General features: G+C 38.0%; 1 protein-coding gene across 1 annotated transcript in view; it reads left to right on the top strand.

Moving 5' to 3' along the window:
- LOC136885444 (uncharacterized) overlaps window positions 1-17,390 on the top strand; it is a 177,698-nt gene that overhangs the window by 144,912 nt on the left and 15,396 nt on the right. The window contains exon 5 of the mRNA XM_067158004.2: window positions 11,735-12,637. Coding sequence (XP_067014105.2) covers window positions 11,735-12,637 — 903 coding nt within the window. The remainder of the gene's footprint in view (window positions 1-11,734; window positions 12,638-17,390) is intronic.

The following is a 17,390-nucleotide window of genomic DNA, read 5'->3' as shown; positions in this document are numbered from 1 at the left end:
TGTGGTTTCCCCAACTGACCTCAACATAGGTCATTACAATGAAGTCGGTAGAAATGTCACGATTGAAAGCAATGCTATCATATGAAATACTCGATTAAATGAAAAACCGCACATTTTTTCACTTTTAACAAACAGTACTACGCTGTTGATCTAACAGTTCAAAGTTTCACAGTTGGAATGACCAGGCTGATGACAGCCGTGAACACTCCTCTGCCATTATTCCATTCAGTGTGCACAATGCTCATTCGAAGCAGCACCTCAGAGTAGGGATCCAATAGCTGGAATACTATGACGAACCACTGTGTTTAGTACCAGTAGTAACAGAAAATTTATGAACCAGAGAAATGGCGTGCTAAAGAACAAAGTTATATAATTCCCCAGCTATTTTCTGTCAATATTCTGGCAGGCTGTTACACTCCGTATGAAGCAGTAATCCCATCTGTTGGAGATAAGTGGCAACAGAAGAGACAAAGCATATCACAAATAACAATGGTCAATATAATGTTATTGTTGATCAGTTTTATGATCTTTCGATATTGTAGGCCTTCGCATTTAGTTTTCTTCTGACTCTGTGATATTAGGGCATCTAATGTAAAGGGAGTCTTCCTTTCTTTCGTGACTCCCTCTTCAAGTAATCGTTCCTTTACGATCTCCCTTGGGCACCTCTTGTTCTTTTCCGACCCCGGCAGTATTACGTGTGGAATCCTAGGAAGCTTTAATTTTCATGCTCTTCATGGCCCCTGTCTTTCTTAAGCCAATACCTTCATTTTTCGAAGTTTTGGATCCCTTCCACTTTTTCCCTCTGATTAGTATTATATAGAGCACAGTTGCTTAGTTGTACTTCCTCTCAAAACAATAATAACCACCACTACTCTTATAAGTTGGTACGGTAAAACTGAATAAGACATAAATGATCGGAAATTGTATTATCTATAACTTTTGTTATGTAATACTTTTCTTTAGGACAGCCGATCAATCAATCACTACTGATCTGCATTTAGGGCAGTTTGAAAGGGCTTATCACTCGTGTCGTAGTATCTATTCATCTAAGTGCCTCTCCAAGAACCTCAAACTCAGACACTAGAACTCGGTAGTCAAACCATCTCTTCTGTATGCTTCTGAGTGCCTTGTAATGGCTAGGAAGGGCCCACTCAGAAAGCTGGAGTTAAAAGAGAGGAAGATCCTGAGGAGGATATTAGGACCAATCAGAGAGGAAGGAGGCACTTACAGTATCTACCATAATGATGAACTGTATGAACACCAGGAGGACATCGTCACGCCTATAAGGAAAAGGCGCCTGACCTTTTATGGACACTTGGTCCGTCTGGATTTCAAACGACTCACCGACAGGATATTCACAGTAACAGGAAGGCTTCTAAGAACAAATAGATCACGTCATTTAAGTCGGATATGGAACAACTAGATATCCCACGGGACAAACTCATGACCGACTACTGTTCCGTCAAGCCATCCGACACAATGTCCCTTACAAGTAAGAAGACTACAGGAACCAAGTGGACAGAGGAGAGAAAGCTGGCTCATAGTCAGCAAATGAAGGAGTACTGGAAGAAGAAGAAAGCAACAACTTTACCGAAGAGTAGATATGAGCCCCGTGGTCCTCAGTAGGCCTAAACGACAAAGAAGAAAAGAAGAGAGATTGATAGTGATCTTCTTTAAGTTGGTTAATTTGGTCAGGAATAAGCTTTCACCGCTAGCAAAATTTGTCTGTTTCTTTGTTTCCAGCTGGGCTGAGTGGCTCAGACAGTTGAGGCGCTGGCCTTCTGACCTCAATTTGACGGGCTCGATCCTGGCTTAGTCCGGTGGTATTTGAATGGACTCGAAATACGTCAGCCCCCTGTCGGTAGATTTATTGACACATAAAAGGATTCCTGCGGGACTAAATTCTGGCACCTCGGCGTCTCCAAAAACCGTAAAAGTAGTTAGTGCAACATCAAGCCAATAACATCTATATATAAAATAACGTCCTGACTGACTGACTGACTGACTGACTGACTGACTGACTGACTGATTCATCATCACTGAGCCAAAATTACTGGACATAAAGAAATTAAATTTTGGGAATGCATTCATATTAAACTGTAGGTGTTCGCTAAAGGAGGATTTTTGGATATTCCTTCGCTAAGGGGGTGAAAAGGGGGGTGATTTTTTAAAATGAGCATATCTATATCTCAAAAACTAAAAAGTTTACAGACTTAAAGATTGGTGTTTTGAATCTCCTTTAAAAATAAAGAAACACGTATTATTTTGTTTATGGGACATCCCATTGAGGGGGGTGAAAAAAGGGGGGAAAAGGGATTGAACACCTGTTATGAGGAGAATTATATCTCAAAAACTGAAGATGTTACAGATGTTAAAGATTGGTATTTGGAATCTCCTTTGAACATAAAGAAACACGTATCTTTGTGTTTTTGGATAATCCGATGAATAGGGGGTGAACAGGAGTGACAAACGGGGTGAATTTTTAAAAAGTTTATATCTGCAAATTATCTCAGACACGTAACATATTTCAGATTTGAAAACTGGTATTTGGAATTACCTGTAAAAGTAAAGAAACACAAATATTTTTTCGAAAAATCCACTTAAGGGGAACTGAAAAAGAGGGTGAATTTTTAAAATTAGCATATCTACAGTATATCTCAAAAACTTAACATGTTGCAGACATGAAAGTTGGTATTTGGAATCACCATTAAAAATAAGGAAACACATATTCTTTGGTTTTTGGAAAAACCCTTGACGGGCTGGGGGGGGGGGATGAAAAATTAGTTGAATTATTTGTGTGATTTGTATGATTCTAAAGATGTTACAAACATGAAAACTGGTATTTGGAATCTCATTTAAAAATAAAGAAGCATGCATTTTTGGGTGGGGGAAACCAACTTAACGGGTGGGGGTGGAGTGAAAAAAGAGTTGAATTCTTTTCATGAGGATACTTATATCTCAAAAACTGAAGATGTTACAGACATGAAAATTTGTATTTGGAATTTTCTTTCAAAGTAAAGAAACACGTATTCTTTTGTGTTTGGAAAATCCACTTAAGGGGACGAATTAATTGTAAATTAGTTGAATTCTTTGTATGAGGATACTTATATATACAAAACTGAAGATGTTAGAGGCATGAACATTTGTATTTTGAATCTTCTTTCAGAGTAAAGAAACACATTCTTTTGTCTTGGGAAAATCCACTTAGGGGGGTGAATGAATTGAAAAATTAGTTGAATTCTTTGTGTGAGGAGACTTATATCTCAAAAGCTAAAGATGTTAAAGTCGTGAAAATTGGTGTTTGGAATCTCCTTTAAAAATAAAGAGACACACACTTTTGGGGAGGGAGGAATCAACTTAACGGGTAGGAATGGGGAGGGGTGAAAAAGGAGTTCAGTTACTTTTATGAGGATACTTATATTTCAAAAACTGAAGATGTAACAAACGTGAAAATTAGTATTTGGAATATCCTTTAAAAGTAAAGAAACACACATTAGTTTTTTTTTTTTTTTTCTTCGGAAAAACAACGTACAGGGTGTGGGGTTGAAAATAAGTAAATAAGGAGTTGAAATATGTTTAAGGAGGATATTTTATCTTAAAATCTGAAGCTGTTACAGACGTGAAAGATGGTATTTGGAATTTCCTTTCAAAATAAAGAAACACGTATTTTTTTGTATTCGGAAAGTCCACTTAAGGTGGGAGAGGGGTGGAAAGAAGCAAAGAAGAAGAAGAAGTTGAATTATTCTTATGAGTATACATTTATCTCAAAAACTGAAGAGGTTACAGACGTACAGACATGAAAACTGGTATTTGGAATCTGCTTTAAAAATAATGAAACATGTATTTTTTTGTTTTTGGAGAATCCAGTTAAGGGGCTGAAGAGAATTGGAAAAGCGGGTGAATTTTTAAAATGTGTACCGGTATATGTACATTATATGTAAAAATATTAACATGTTTGAGACAAGAGACTTGGTATTTGGAAAGTTCTTTAAAAACAGGAACATGTACTGTTTTGTTTTCAGTGAAGGCACTTAATGGGGTGAGGGGTGAAAAGAAGTGAAAAATATTTGAATTATTTTTATGAGGATACTTATTTCTTAAAAACTGAAGATGTTGCAGACATGAAAATTGGTATTTGGAATCTCCTTTAAAAATAAAGAAACATGTATTTTTGTTTTTGGAAAATATACTTAGTCGGGGTGGGGGTGGGGGAAGGACTGATCAAGGGGTTGAATTCTTTTTATGGGGATACTTATGTATATCTCAAAAACTGAAGATGTTACAGATGTGGGAATGGGTATTTGGAATCTCCTTTTAAAAATAAAGAAACATGTATTTATTTTTTCAACTTGAGAGAAGACTTCTTCTCACATGTACAGTTCTATGTCGCATGGTCGTCTTAGCCCCAAAAGGTAATACCAAAAACATGGTTTACAAAGAATTTCTGGGAGTAAATGAAACTCAATTTTTGGGTGAGATTTTATACTTCAGGAATTTTCAGATAATGTCTTGGTACAATGCTGAGGAACGATTACTTTGATCAAATTACAAAATCCACGCGAGCGAAGCTGCGGGTAATTGCTAGTTATTTATAATTATCTTTGTTACCTACAGTAAGTATTTCAAAATGGCTGATCCAGTATATTGCAACATTTCATTCTTAACCTCCTGTTAATACAAATTAAAATATAGCCTAAATTTTTATTTGTAAATCGAAACGGAAGGGAGAGAGATTGTTAGTGGCGGAACAAAGGTTCCTACTTTACCAAATACATATGATTTATTAGAGTTTTTACATGGGAACCTTTGTGTTCATAGAGGCAGGAAACTATAATTTAAGGCCCAAGGACATCATCGTCGGCCACTACTCGTTTCCGAGAATACGTTTTTCTCCTGCAATTCTTCTTAAAGGCTGTTGGCTCTGTGGAGATGTCACTGACAACTGATCAAGCCCATCTTCACACGAAACATGCCTCCACACAGGTCACATGTAAAGGTGGGTGGGATACATGGTTGGGTCTGACGTAGTTTCCACTTTTTATGGGTTTCAATTTATTGTCTGCGACGTGTCTGCTCAAATAGTGAGACACATTCCGCAGTAGTTTTGCGCCAAAGAATATGGTTTTGTGCAGTTGTTGCCCAGATGTTAGCTTTTTGTTGGTGCTATTCATAGACTTCTTAAGCTGATCTTTATAACTTTTCAAAGGAGCACCTTTGCCGTGACCAATCTCACCGTAGAGAAATTGTTTAGGCAGTCTGCTGTCATTCATATGCTGGATGTGACCAACCCATCTAAGCCGATGAGTGATGATGAAGGCTTCTATGCTGTTCATATGAACCTTTTCAAGAACTGCCACATTGCTTATGTAGTCATCCCATTTGATGTTCATGATGGATCTAAGTTTCTGCTGATAGAAGCATTCCAGTTTCTTTATGTCACAACAGTAAAGTGTCTAAGTTTCACATCCGTATAGTAATGTTATGACTACAGCTTGGTACACCAAGAGTTTGGTATATATTTTGAGATCCTTATTCAAGAAAACTTGGTGAGAGAGGCAGCCGTAAGCTGCACGGGCAGAGCGTATTCTATTTTCCACATCCTTTTCTGAGTTGCAGTGGGTAGTTAGAATACTACCAAGGTAGGTGAATTGGTCTACCTTTTCAAGAGGTATTCCTGCTATGGTGACATGTAGTTCATTTAGTACAGACCCAGCATTTACCTGGTGTGAAAATGGGAAACCATGGGAAACCATCTTCAGGGCTGCCGACTGGGGTTCGAACCCACTATCTCCCGAATACTGGTCACACTTAAGCAACTGCAGCTATGGAGCTCTGTTATGGATTGGTGTACAGGAATAAAGGGCCGTAGTGTGTCTGATGAAATCATCGCCCAGATCTCGTCACGTCTTTCCGTCTAACCATGACTCGTGCCATAGCCACCGATGGAGAGCAGCATACACCCTGTGAGCTGTCAACGTGATGAACCAGGAATCTGTATTTTTCCAGTCATCCGCAGTCCAGCGGTGACGTTTTTGTGCCCACCTTGTGCGGTGCTTTCGGTGAAGTGTAGTCTGCATTTGGATATGACTGGGTTGTCAACTCCGCAGTCTCATGCGCAGCAGTGTTGGATGAACTGTGTGCTGGGAAACACCAATGCACTCGCTGACATTTTCTCAAACTGTGGCCCTGCGTTCGCTCCAAACAATTTGTGACAAATTCTACTGGCATCAGTGAGCCTCTGTCGACACACGGCTGTATGACACATCGTTGCAATAAGAGTACAACAAGCACATTGGCTGTGCATTCAGCAAATTATTGAAGAATTGTATATAAAAACATGTCCAGTTTTACACAAAGTCAAGTTCAGTTTTAAAAAACAAAACAAACTAAGTGTGTTTTAATAAGAGTTTTAGATTTTTAAAATGTGTATGTTTAGTTAACATTGGTTTTTATATGCTAGTAAGTGAGAAGGACTTTTACCTCAGAGGAAAACTATACAAGGAAGATTAAATATGAATGTTAAATGTATTTTAAAAAAAATTTTTTTTTCAAAATCTTCCTCAGCTTGGAAGCTGCCTACGACAAAGAAGACACAAAAAAATTGCATTCAAAAATAAAAAGAATTAAAGTAAATTATGCCTCAGTCTGTCAAATACAAGTGGTGTCTGAGTATCAAAAGAGAACCCCTGAGAGCTTTCAGCCCCCAGTCGATGAACTCTTTGGAACTGATGTTGAAGGTCTTCATCAACACTGTCATATTCTCGCTCTTCTCGCACCGACCATGAGACCTCTCACTTGTACATCATCCTGCTAATATTTATTCATATAATACGGGACTGTAGACAGGGAGATTGCCTTCTTTTCTCTGCCTACATTGTCTGGTTGGTTGGAGTGTGGGGTCTAAATATATATATATATATATATTCTTCTCTTTAATGGCCATCATTCTATTCTTCTGATGATGCCATTTACTCCGATGCCATGGACTTCCTCATACACTTGAAATTCTTTCTCACGGAGCGTCTGTGTTATAGACGACCTAATGCTGTGATGTATGGTGTTTTGAAGAGCTTCACTGAAGGCACAGGAACCCAAGAGGTGAGGTAATGTTTCAGTCTCGCTGCATCTTCTGCAGCGGTTACCATCAAGGGACCTTCCCGGTACAGTTGTTACATGCTAATTTAAGAGCGTCTCTCCACTCTGTCAAGAATAATATTTTAACCTTAACGATTATTTTTTTAACCAATCAATCCAATCACTACTGATCTGCATTTAGGGCAGTCACCCAGGTGGCAGATTCCCTATCTGTTGTTTTCCTAGCCTTTTCTTAAATGATTGCAAAGAAATTGGAAATTTATTGAACATCTCCCTTGGTAAGTTATTCCAGTAGCTAACTCTCCTTCCTATAAATAAATATTTGCCCCAATTTGTCCTCTTGAATTCCAACTTTACCTTCATATTGTGATCTTTCCTACTTTTGAAGACAGCGCTCAAACTTATTTGTCTACTAATGTCATACCATGCCATCTTTCCATGGACAGCTTGGAACATACCACTTAGTTATTTTGTGTATCGAATAAGGTGGATATAATAAGAATTTGTAACTATTAGTAGGTTCAATACAGGCAAAAACATGAAATTGGCCTTATGCAACATACCACTTAGTCAAGCAGCTCGTCTCCTTTCTCCAAAGTCTTCCTAGCCCAAATTTTGCAGCATTTTTGTAACGCTACTCTTTTGTCAGAAATCACCCAGAAAAAATCGAGCTGCTATTCTTTGGATTTTTCTTCAGTCCTTGAGTTAGGAATCCTAGCGAGGGTCCCATACATTGGAACCATACTCTAGTTGGGAGACTTTTATGCCCTCTCCTTTACATGCGTACTACAACCCCTAAATACCCTCACAACTATATTCAGAGATCTGTACACTTTATTTACAATCCCATTTATGTGATTATCCCAATGAAGATCTTTCCATATATTAACACCTAGGTACTTACAATGATCCCCAAAATGAACTTTCATAACACAGTAATTAAAACTGCGAGGACTTTTCCTATTTGTGAAACTCACAACCTAACTTTTAACCCCGTTTATCGTCATACCATTGCTTACTGTCCTCCTCACAACATTATCGTGGTCATTTTGCAGTTTCTCACAATCTTGTAACTTATTTATTACTCTGTACAGAATAACATCATCTGTAAAAAGCCTTATCTCTAATTCCACTTCTTTACTCATATCATTTATATACATAAGAAAACATAAAGGTTCAATAATACAGTAGAACCTCGATAATTCGAAATCGGTTAATTCAAAATCCCACGTAATTCGAAGAAGGTCTCGTTCCCGGAAACATGAGATACAGTTTTGCATGTTACCGGTATTTAAATTGTTTAATTCGAAATACGGATAATTCGTAATTCGAAGTACATTGTCGGCCCCATTGCCGAAATTCAGACTTTTAATTCGAAACTGCCTTTACATTTTCAAACAATAGTATGTTACAGAGTAATTTCAACTCGAAATGTATCCGCGTCATAATAGAACGCGTGTTCCGGAACGTGGAGGGGTAGCTTTCCGCACTTACACTCACTTCGGTGGGTCTACAGTGCGCTTCATGATTGCCAAGTTGAATGAAATCGGAATTCTTTTGTATTCAACCTTTTAAGGAACGCCGTAATATCACGCAACAGGCAGTGTGCGGGAAAACAGAATGCGCGAACACTGGCGATGCCGACAGTTGACGAAAAAGCGTGGCTCATATAATAAATTCGTTGGCACCGAACTATACTGTCATTGCCGATGAAACTGCATTGCTTTATTTTAATGCGAGCCCAAACGGTCTTATGGTTTTAAAGGAGAAAGTGCCAGCCGTGGAATCGTACAAGGGTCGGGGATGATGGTCATTGTAGTGCGTTGCAATTGCAATGCACATGGAAGCGAGAAACTTTATCCCCTCGTCATAGAAAAGTTCGATAAGCTACAATGTTCTAAGGGCGTCGGGCACTTTCCATCCCAGTACAAAGCATCTAAAAATGCAAACTACAGATATCCAAAAAATAATGCATTTGCACAGGGGAACCAGCATAATTTATCCTCGTCTTTGAATTGTGTGATTTTTTTTTTTTTTTTTTCGTTCCGTGAGGTTATGTTCGTCAGTGATTTATCCAAGTGCATTATTTGAACATTGTAAATGCACCTTGTTGGATACATTTCAGAAATAGTTTTTCCATGGCATTGGAAAGGTTTAAACTGTGAATCGAGGTGATTGCATGTATTACCGGTAATGGGTCTTAGAATACTTTGTGACGCGGCAAGTGTTTACATTTAAGCACGAGAGAAGTCCCATGGCGGGAAATCGTACAAGGTTAGAGTCATAGGAAAGTTTGATTTTAAGGGCATCGAGTACTTTCTGTGTAAATACAAGGCATCTAAAATGCATACAGTATAGTACTCCAATGAATAAAGCACTTGCACATGGGAGTCAGCATAGATTTCTCCTCGTCTTTGAATGGTGCTTTTTTTCTTTCTTTCTTTCGTTGCGTGAGGTTATATTTGCCAGTGAGATATGCAAGTGCATTATTTGAATACCGTAAATGCACATTTTTGGATACCGGTACATTTTGGAAATATTTCTTTTTTCATGGCATTTGAAAGGTTTAAACTGTGAATCGAGGTTAACTGCATGCAGTAACGAGTCTTAGAATATTTCGTAACGCGGCTAGGGTTGGTACTTCTGAATTGCGAATTGGCGGTTAATTCGAAATCACGTAATTCGAAGTCCGATTTTTGCGTCCCAACGACTTCGAATTAACGAGGTTTTACTGTACTGCCTTGAGGAATTCCCTTCTTAATTATTATAGGGTCAGATAAAGCTTCGCCTACTCTAATTCTCTGAGACTTATTTTTTTAGAAATATAGCCACGCATTCAGTCACCCTTTTGTCTAATCCAATTGCACTCATTTTTGCCAGAAGTCTCCCTTGATCTACCCTATCAAATGCCTTAGATAGGTGAATCACGATACAGACCATTTGACCTCCTGAATCCAAGATATCTTGCTGGTATCTTACAAGATGAGCTTTGGAGGAATAACCTTTCCTAAACTTGAGCTGCCTTCTATCAAACCAGTTATTCATTTCACAAACATGCCTAATATAATCAGAAAGAATGCTTTCCCAAAGCTTACATGCAATACATGTCAAACTAACTGGCCTGTAATTTTCAGCTTTGGGTTTATCACCCTTTCTTTTATATACAGGGGCTACTATAGAAACTCTCCATTTGTTTGGTATAGTTCCTTCATGCAAACAGATATATATGGTACTATATCCCAACCCATTGTCTTTAGTATATCCCCAGAAATCTTATCAGTTCCAGTTGCTTTTCTAGTTTTCAACCTTTGTATCTTATTGTAAATGTAGTTGTGATCATAGGTAAATTTTAATCTTCTTCAGTGTTAGTCACCTCCTCTATCTGGACATTATCCTTGTAACCAACTATGTTTACATACTGCTGACTGAATACTTCTGCCTTTTGAAGATCCTCGCATACACACTCCCCTTGTTCATTAGTGATTCCTGGAATGTCCTTCTTGGAACCTGCTTCTGCATTAAAGTACCTATACATACCCATCCATTTTTCATTAACATTTGTATGACTGCCAATTATGCTTGCCATCATGTTATCCTTAGCTGACTTATTTGCTAGATTCAATTTCCTAGTAAGTCCCTTCAGTTTCTCCTTACGACTCACCATACACTTCCATCAATTGGCGATGGATTTCAATTGGTTCAGTACCTTTTGCGTTCAAAAGCCGAATAACTACGCGCACTTCGCACTTGGTGGTAACGTCCTGCGGGAGCTCCATTCTCAGTGGCTGCCAAGCCAAGACTGAGTGTCTAAGCGCAGCGTGTGCATGTTTATATGCGAGCACGGAAAACACTCTTCACAATATTGTGACCAACAGCCACACAAACAGAGTTCTGTATTTATAAACAAATAGGAGACCTTATTTTTGGGATTACCCTCGTATGTAACTGGAAATTGGATATTCCCATAATAACATTTATAATATGCAAAAAGTGAAGTGTGACATTTTTGAGATCATCCTCTTTTGTAGTTTTTTAATTTGTTACATTCCTTTGTCCCTATGGTTATTTATTAAGTAATAATAATAATAATAATAATAATAATAATTCTTTCTTAATCTGTTTACCCTCCAGGGTTGGTTTTTCCCTCGAACTCTACCACCTCAAGGGCTGTGTCCTGGAGCGTGAGACTGGGTCAGGGGATACAACTTAGGAGGAGGACCAGTAAATTGCCCAGATGGCCTTGTCTGCAATGTTGAACAGGGGCCTTGTGGAGGGATGGGAAGAATGGGAGGGATAGACAAGGAAGAGAAAAGGAAGCAGTCGTGGCCTTAAGTTAGGCACAATCCAGGAATTTGCCTGGAGGAGAAATGGAAAACCGCTTTGAGGACGGCTTGGGGGGGGTAATCGAACCCCTATCTCCTCAGTTGACCTCCTGAGGCTGGGTGGACCCCAGTTCCAGCCCTCGTACCACTTTTCAGTTTTCGTGGTAGAGCCGGGAATCAAACCCAGGCCCCCGGGGGTGGAAGCTGAACATCCTAACTACTACACCACAGAGGCTGGTAGTAGTAGTAGTAGTAGTAGTAGTAGTAGTAGTAGTAGTAGTAGTAGTAGTAGTATAATTATCTTTAATCATTTGCAGGTAAGAAGATGACAGCCAAGGACAGCCTTCAGAACAGTGAGAATCCTAAAGGAAGTCATCATTTTTCTGATCATACAATGGTGTATTTCAACTTGAAAGGTACATGTCCAGGAGGAGAATACTCGGAAGTATGTCAAATAGGAGCTCATTTTGCAGAGAACAGCTTTTCAAGATACGTGTGCCCCATTAGAAATTTTACGAAGGTAGCTTCAAAATTAACTGGATTTTCTAAGAAATATGGTTTTCTTTATCTGAGAGGAAAACAAGTTGAAACTGTGTCGAATATGGATGCTTGGAAAGACTTCTTGAAGTTCCTCCAAAGTGCTAATAACAGTGTTGTATTGGTTATGCATGACAGACACAATGATTGTTCCTTACTGTTGCGTGACTTGTCAAATCTTTCATTGATTGAAGAGTTTAGGAAGGTGTGTGCAGGTGTAATAGATACAGTTCGACTGTGCCGACAAATATTTCCTGGAAGAAATAAAATTGGCAAGAATCACAGACTAGAAGATACCATGCAAAATAGACTTGGTGAAAAAACCTCAGCAGGTAGTCACAATGCCTTAGACGACGCAATAAATTTGGAAAAGTTGGTGAAGCATGCCTTTGTTCAACCAGAAGTATCGCAACAATATTTCTTTTCACTCTCAGATGTAGAATATTTTTATCAGATAAGGAAAGAGGCAATATTACTAAAGAATAAGTTTTCATTTATGGGGTTAGGCAAGGCAAAGAGGATGGTTCGAGCTGGAATAACCTACAATGATTTAGAAAGGAGCTACATCGATGGTGGAGAAGACGGCATTGCATCGTTCCTCTCTTATAAGGATATTAGAAAATTTGGTCCAAAGGCCATTGGAGAGACAACCATTGCAATTACTAATGTTCTAAGAGAATCAGGTATGTTTTACTACCGTTTGTTTTATTTCATATTGACACAGACAACACTACAAGGGGGGGATCAAATATAAATGGAATTTTATTTCCTGCTTTGGGAATGCATTTATCCCAGCGAATGGGCAGCTTTTTGATGTGCTCATCGTAAAAAGAACAGGGTCGTGTCACCAGCCAGTTGCGCACGAAGCCTTCCACACTCTCGTCATCTTCAAATCGTTGCCCTCCTAGAGCTTCTTTAAACGGTCCGAACAAATGGAAATCGCAGGGTGATAAGTCAAGGCTGTAAGGAGGATGATCAAGTGTAGTCCAGTGCATGTCCTGTAGCTTGGAGACAGTTAGAGCTGCAGTATGCCGAATCTGTTGGTCTTGTCTTTTGCGGCGACATGCCATCCTCGCCTTGTTCAACAGCTCGCATTAGTAAGCAGCATTGATTGTGCATCGCTCATGCAAAAAATCAAATCAGCAAAATGCCTCTTTAACCACACGAATGTTTTCGTCTGTAATGCCGGTCCAAGGACGGCGATCATGTTGCTGATTTTTCACACATTCTCATCCTTCCTTGAACGTTTTATGCCAGGCAAACACACGCGTTCTTGATAATGTTAGCTCACCGAACTGTGCAGTCAATCTCTGGAAAATTTCCGCCACTGTAACTGCTTCACGAGCAAGAAATTATATAATTATGCGTTGCACAGTGGAGGGGTGCACCTGTTGCTCCGAAATCTTGAGCGTTACTGGTGAAACGGCGGGTACACTCCTAGCGGTTCCACCTAAACACAGCAGAAGCACGGGGCCAGTCCTACCAACTGTTGATTTTCAGGAACAAAAATCCCGTTTATATTTATCGACCTTCATAGGAGTGGGAAGGGAGTGGCCATGATCGTAATTAACGTACAGCCCCCAGCATTTTCTTGGTGGTTCGAACCCCACTGTCGGCAGCCCTGAAAATGGTTTTCCGTGGTTAAGGCCATGGCTGCTTCCTTCCCACTCCTAGCCCTTTCCTGTCCCATCGTCACCATAAGACCTATCTGTGTCGGTGTGACGTTAAGCAACTAGCAAAAAAAAAAATTTATTGGTGTGAAAATGGGAAACCATGGAACCCCATATTTTTGGTTACCGACAGTGGAGTTCAAACCTCACTGTCTCCAAATGTAAGCTGACAGCTACATGAACCAAATCTCATAGTCACCCGGTCAGATATGTTTTAAAATCTTAATTTATTTACTCACATTTCTACTAATTAAGAAGTGCATGTAGTTTAATGAATCCCACAGGAGCCTACTTTGACTTAAATGTCTGGAATGTGGGTTAAGATATTCTTATCTGTTGTAAATTATCTGAATTTACGCAGCATCTTTTGCCACTCAAGACTTTCTTTAAGTTTACTAGAGGTCCCAGGCTGTTCTGCAACATTCGTTATAAATAGTTCAGATAACTCGTCTTGATATGCGTGTCCTAGTCATATTGTTTGCCTGCCCTTTTCAATAGTTTTATGAACATTCAATAAGAAGCATGTTATGGTATACAATTACTATAAAACACTTTACATATTTTATTATACTTAATTACTGTACATGTTTTGAAAGCTAACTACTCTCTTTCTCAGTGGTGCCAAAACATCAAAACTAAATCTTTGGACTTGATACATTTGTACAAATACAATTATCAACAGAACAATTATATATAAATATGAAATTGTTAAAATATTTCTTTGTGTCTCAACTCTTTACTTACTTACAGTACATAGTGTATGTTGGGCAAACTGGTAGGTCGTTCAAAATTAGATACATGGAACATGTGAATGCAATCAAATATGAAAGATTCTCAGCGGCAGGTCAACACATGCACGACTACAAACACAAATTCTACGGCACAGATCATGACATACATATCATTGAAATATTAAACAAGGGCCCCTTACTTGACTTAACCGAACAATGCTTTATTCAACTTGATCAATATTATAATCCAAATCTCAACGATTTATCCAAAAAACCTAAAATTCTGTTTGATATGCTCATTACATTTTTTTTTTTTTTTTTTTTTTTTTTTTTTTTGCCAGTTGTTTTACTTCGCACCGACACAGATAGGTCTTACAGCGACGATGGGACAGGAAAGGGCTAGGAGTGGGAAGGAAGCGGCCGTGGCTTTAATTAAGGTACATCCCCAGCATTTGCCTGGTGTAAAAATGGGAAACCACGGAAAACGATTTCCAGGGCTGCCGACAGTGGGGTTCGAACCTACTATCTCCCGAATACTGGATACTGGCCGCACTTAAGCGACTGCAGCTATCAAGCTTGGTCATTACAATATTAAACAATATTAAATAACCTAAAAACCGATCAATTTTTCAGATAAGACACAACAACTTGCATGTTAACCCTACCGCTCCTCACGCCCACCAGACCGCACATCCTCCGCTACCCCGGTCTCCCCTCCTCCAACCTAGTACAACCCGCCCCTTCCCGCTCTATCCATCGCTTGCTGCATGTATGATTAACCGGTTAGTTCCTCTTCAGCTCTACATCCAACAACTTGTTACCCGAGGTGATTCTTCTACTTAAAAACCTTCTCTCCTCATTTCTTTATTCACAACTCTAACTAGAGAATATTTTTCTTATAGGTTCCGTCTTGGATCGAGAACATTTTATTTCAATATCTGTACCAACAACCTTGTTTTATGAGATCCATTCTTCTGTCACGTTAACACACCACAGTACGAAGTTTGAGCCCAGTGCTACATACAATTACGCAAGCTTATATTTCTTGAGGAACTACCTTTTTATAAAGAACCTTCGGTTACTTTTGTACCAGCCCATTATTATTGAAATATGGCTACAATTTCCTTGAACTACATATAATTGACTCAAGCCGATTTCTAATGAAGAATAATCATTAAAAAGGAACCCTTTGTCCTGTGTACACATCATACTACTAGTGAATTATAGACGAAAATACGTCAAATTTTACCGACAAAGTGCAGTCGTCATATTTTAAAATATTTAATGTTGGATTTTATATTGTCAATTCTTTTAATAACATGACTATCAAGTCATACACCTGGAACATTATTCATCTATTATATGGATATCCATTTCAGGTTATTTATTATTTATTTACATATTTTACACCCACATAGGAGCACTGAAATCAATACAATGAGTTAATTTCTTCTTTTTCTTCTCCCAGAACTTTCTCATCCTCTCCGACCTGGAAGCCCTTTGTGTGTCCGATATAGTATATTGTTTCCGTTCAACTCTTTTTAGTTTGAAATTTATGCTTTTGTTCTTCAAAATCCTCTTCTCTTTTCTGTCTTTGATTTGTTGCCGAGTTAAGCCCAATTCTTCCAAATCATCCTGAACTTCTTTGAACCAATTATTGTTGATTTTATTCTTCAAAAAGTAATCGAATAGTTGTTTCAATATCCTGGTGTCTGGTAATCTTGATATGTGACAGAAAAAGGAAATTCTTCTTTTACACATTGTAGATATTATTGATTCACATTCACGATAGACAATGTTGTTAGGCAACAATCTCCATTGTCCATCAACTTGGTGTTTTTTATTAATAATTAATTAATAATTAGTATATTTTAACTATAGAAGTTTTGGCTAACAATCAAAAAGTACTGATCGGAGTAGTTTACAAACCCCCAGACGTAAGACATATATCGGACCTTGAAATTTGCTTAGCAAAGTTAATTCCACTGTACGAAAATATAATTATACTTGGAGATTTTAATACAAATCTGCTGACTGCGACAAACGACTCATTACATTTACAAAATATGTTCTTTAGCTTAGACCTGAACATCCTACATCTAAATGCTACTAACCATCTACATACAGTAAACCGGACGACTCATACTTTGATTGACTTGATCATAACTAACAATACTCAGAAAGTTTTAAATCATGGACAGCTTGCAGTGCCAGGTATTTCTACCCATGATCTAATATATGTCTGCTATTCATTAAAGATGTGTTGTTTATAAGTTTCATTTCCATATTGATAGATATTACTTTACAAAAAACAATATAAATATGAGTCTCCACCTTATCAATACAAAATTAATTTACATTAAGCTGGTAAATATAGTCAAGACTAGTTTCGACCCCTAGGGGTTCATCTTCAGTTGACATGCATTAAAAATGTATTTTTTACAAAAACATCACATGTAGTGGTAAAAGCTTAAATTAATTTGAACCAATCATAAATGTTGGTATGTCTGGTACATTTGGGCTATTGTATGTGTCAATTTTGAGTTTTTAGCACACAGTGCGAAGGTAGTTGATTAACTAGTGTGCATCATCCATGAAGTCACATGTTATTTTTTATGCTACTACCATCCAATTTTTTTTTTTTTTTTTGGGGTTATACAATGTGGAATATACATACATTTGTGCAAATCAACAGTGGCAAGTTTAACAATATACATTTAAAGTTGGTTCATAAATTACACAAATTGGCTATTGATTAGTCATATGAAAATGTAGGACATTGGTTTGAACACTTTTGACTGAAATATCAATGTAACACCTTACTGGCATATGTCTTAGATGCTAAAATCAGTTTATAAAGCCTGTTATTCTTGATTGAGTCTTGGAATAGGGTTAAAATTTTTTAAATAAAAACTATTTGCTTAGTATAGGCATTAAATAATGCTGTTAAAATGGACATATAAATAAAACAGTGGTATATGTATGCCATATATGCCTGGTTAAAAACACATTACATTAATGTTATTGATATGTGG

The sequence above is a fragment of the Anabrus simplex genome, chromosome 14 (assembly GCF_040414725.1).
Source record: "Anabrus simplex isolate iqAnaSimp1 chromosome 14, ASM4041472v1, whole genome shotgun sequence".
In the NCBI taxonomy this organism is placed as follows: domain Eukaryota; kingdom Metazoa; phylum Arthropoda; class Insecta; order Orthoptera; family Tettigoniidae; genus Anabrus; species Anabrus simplex.
The sequence above is the reverse complement of the archived record's forward strand: the minus strand, read 5'-3'. Positions and strand labels throughout refer to the sequence as shown.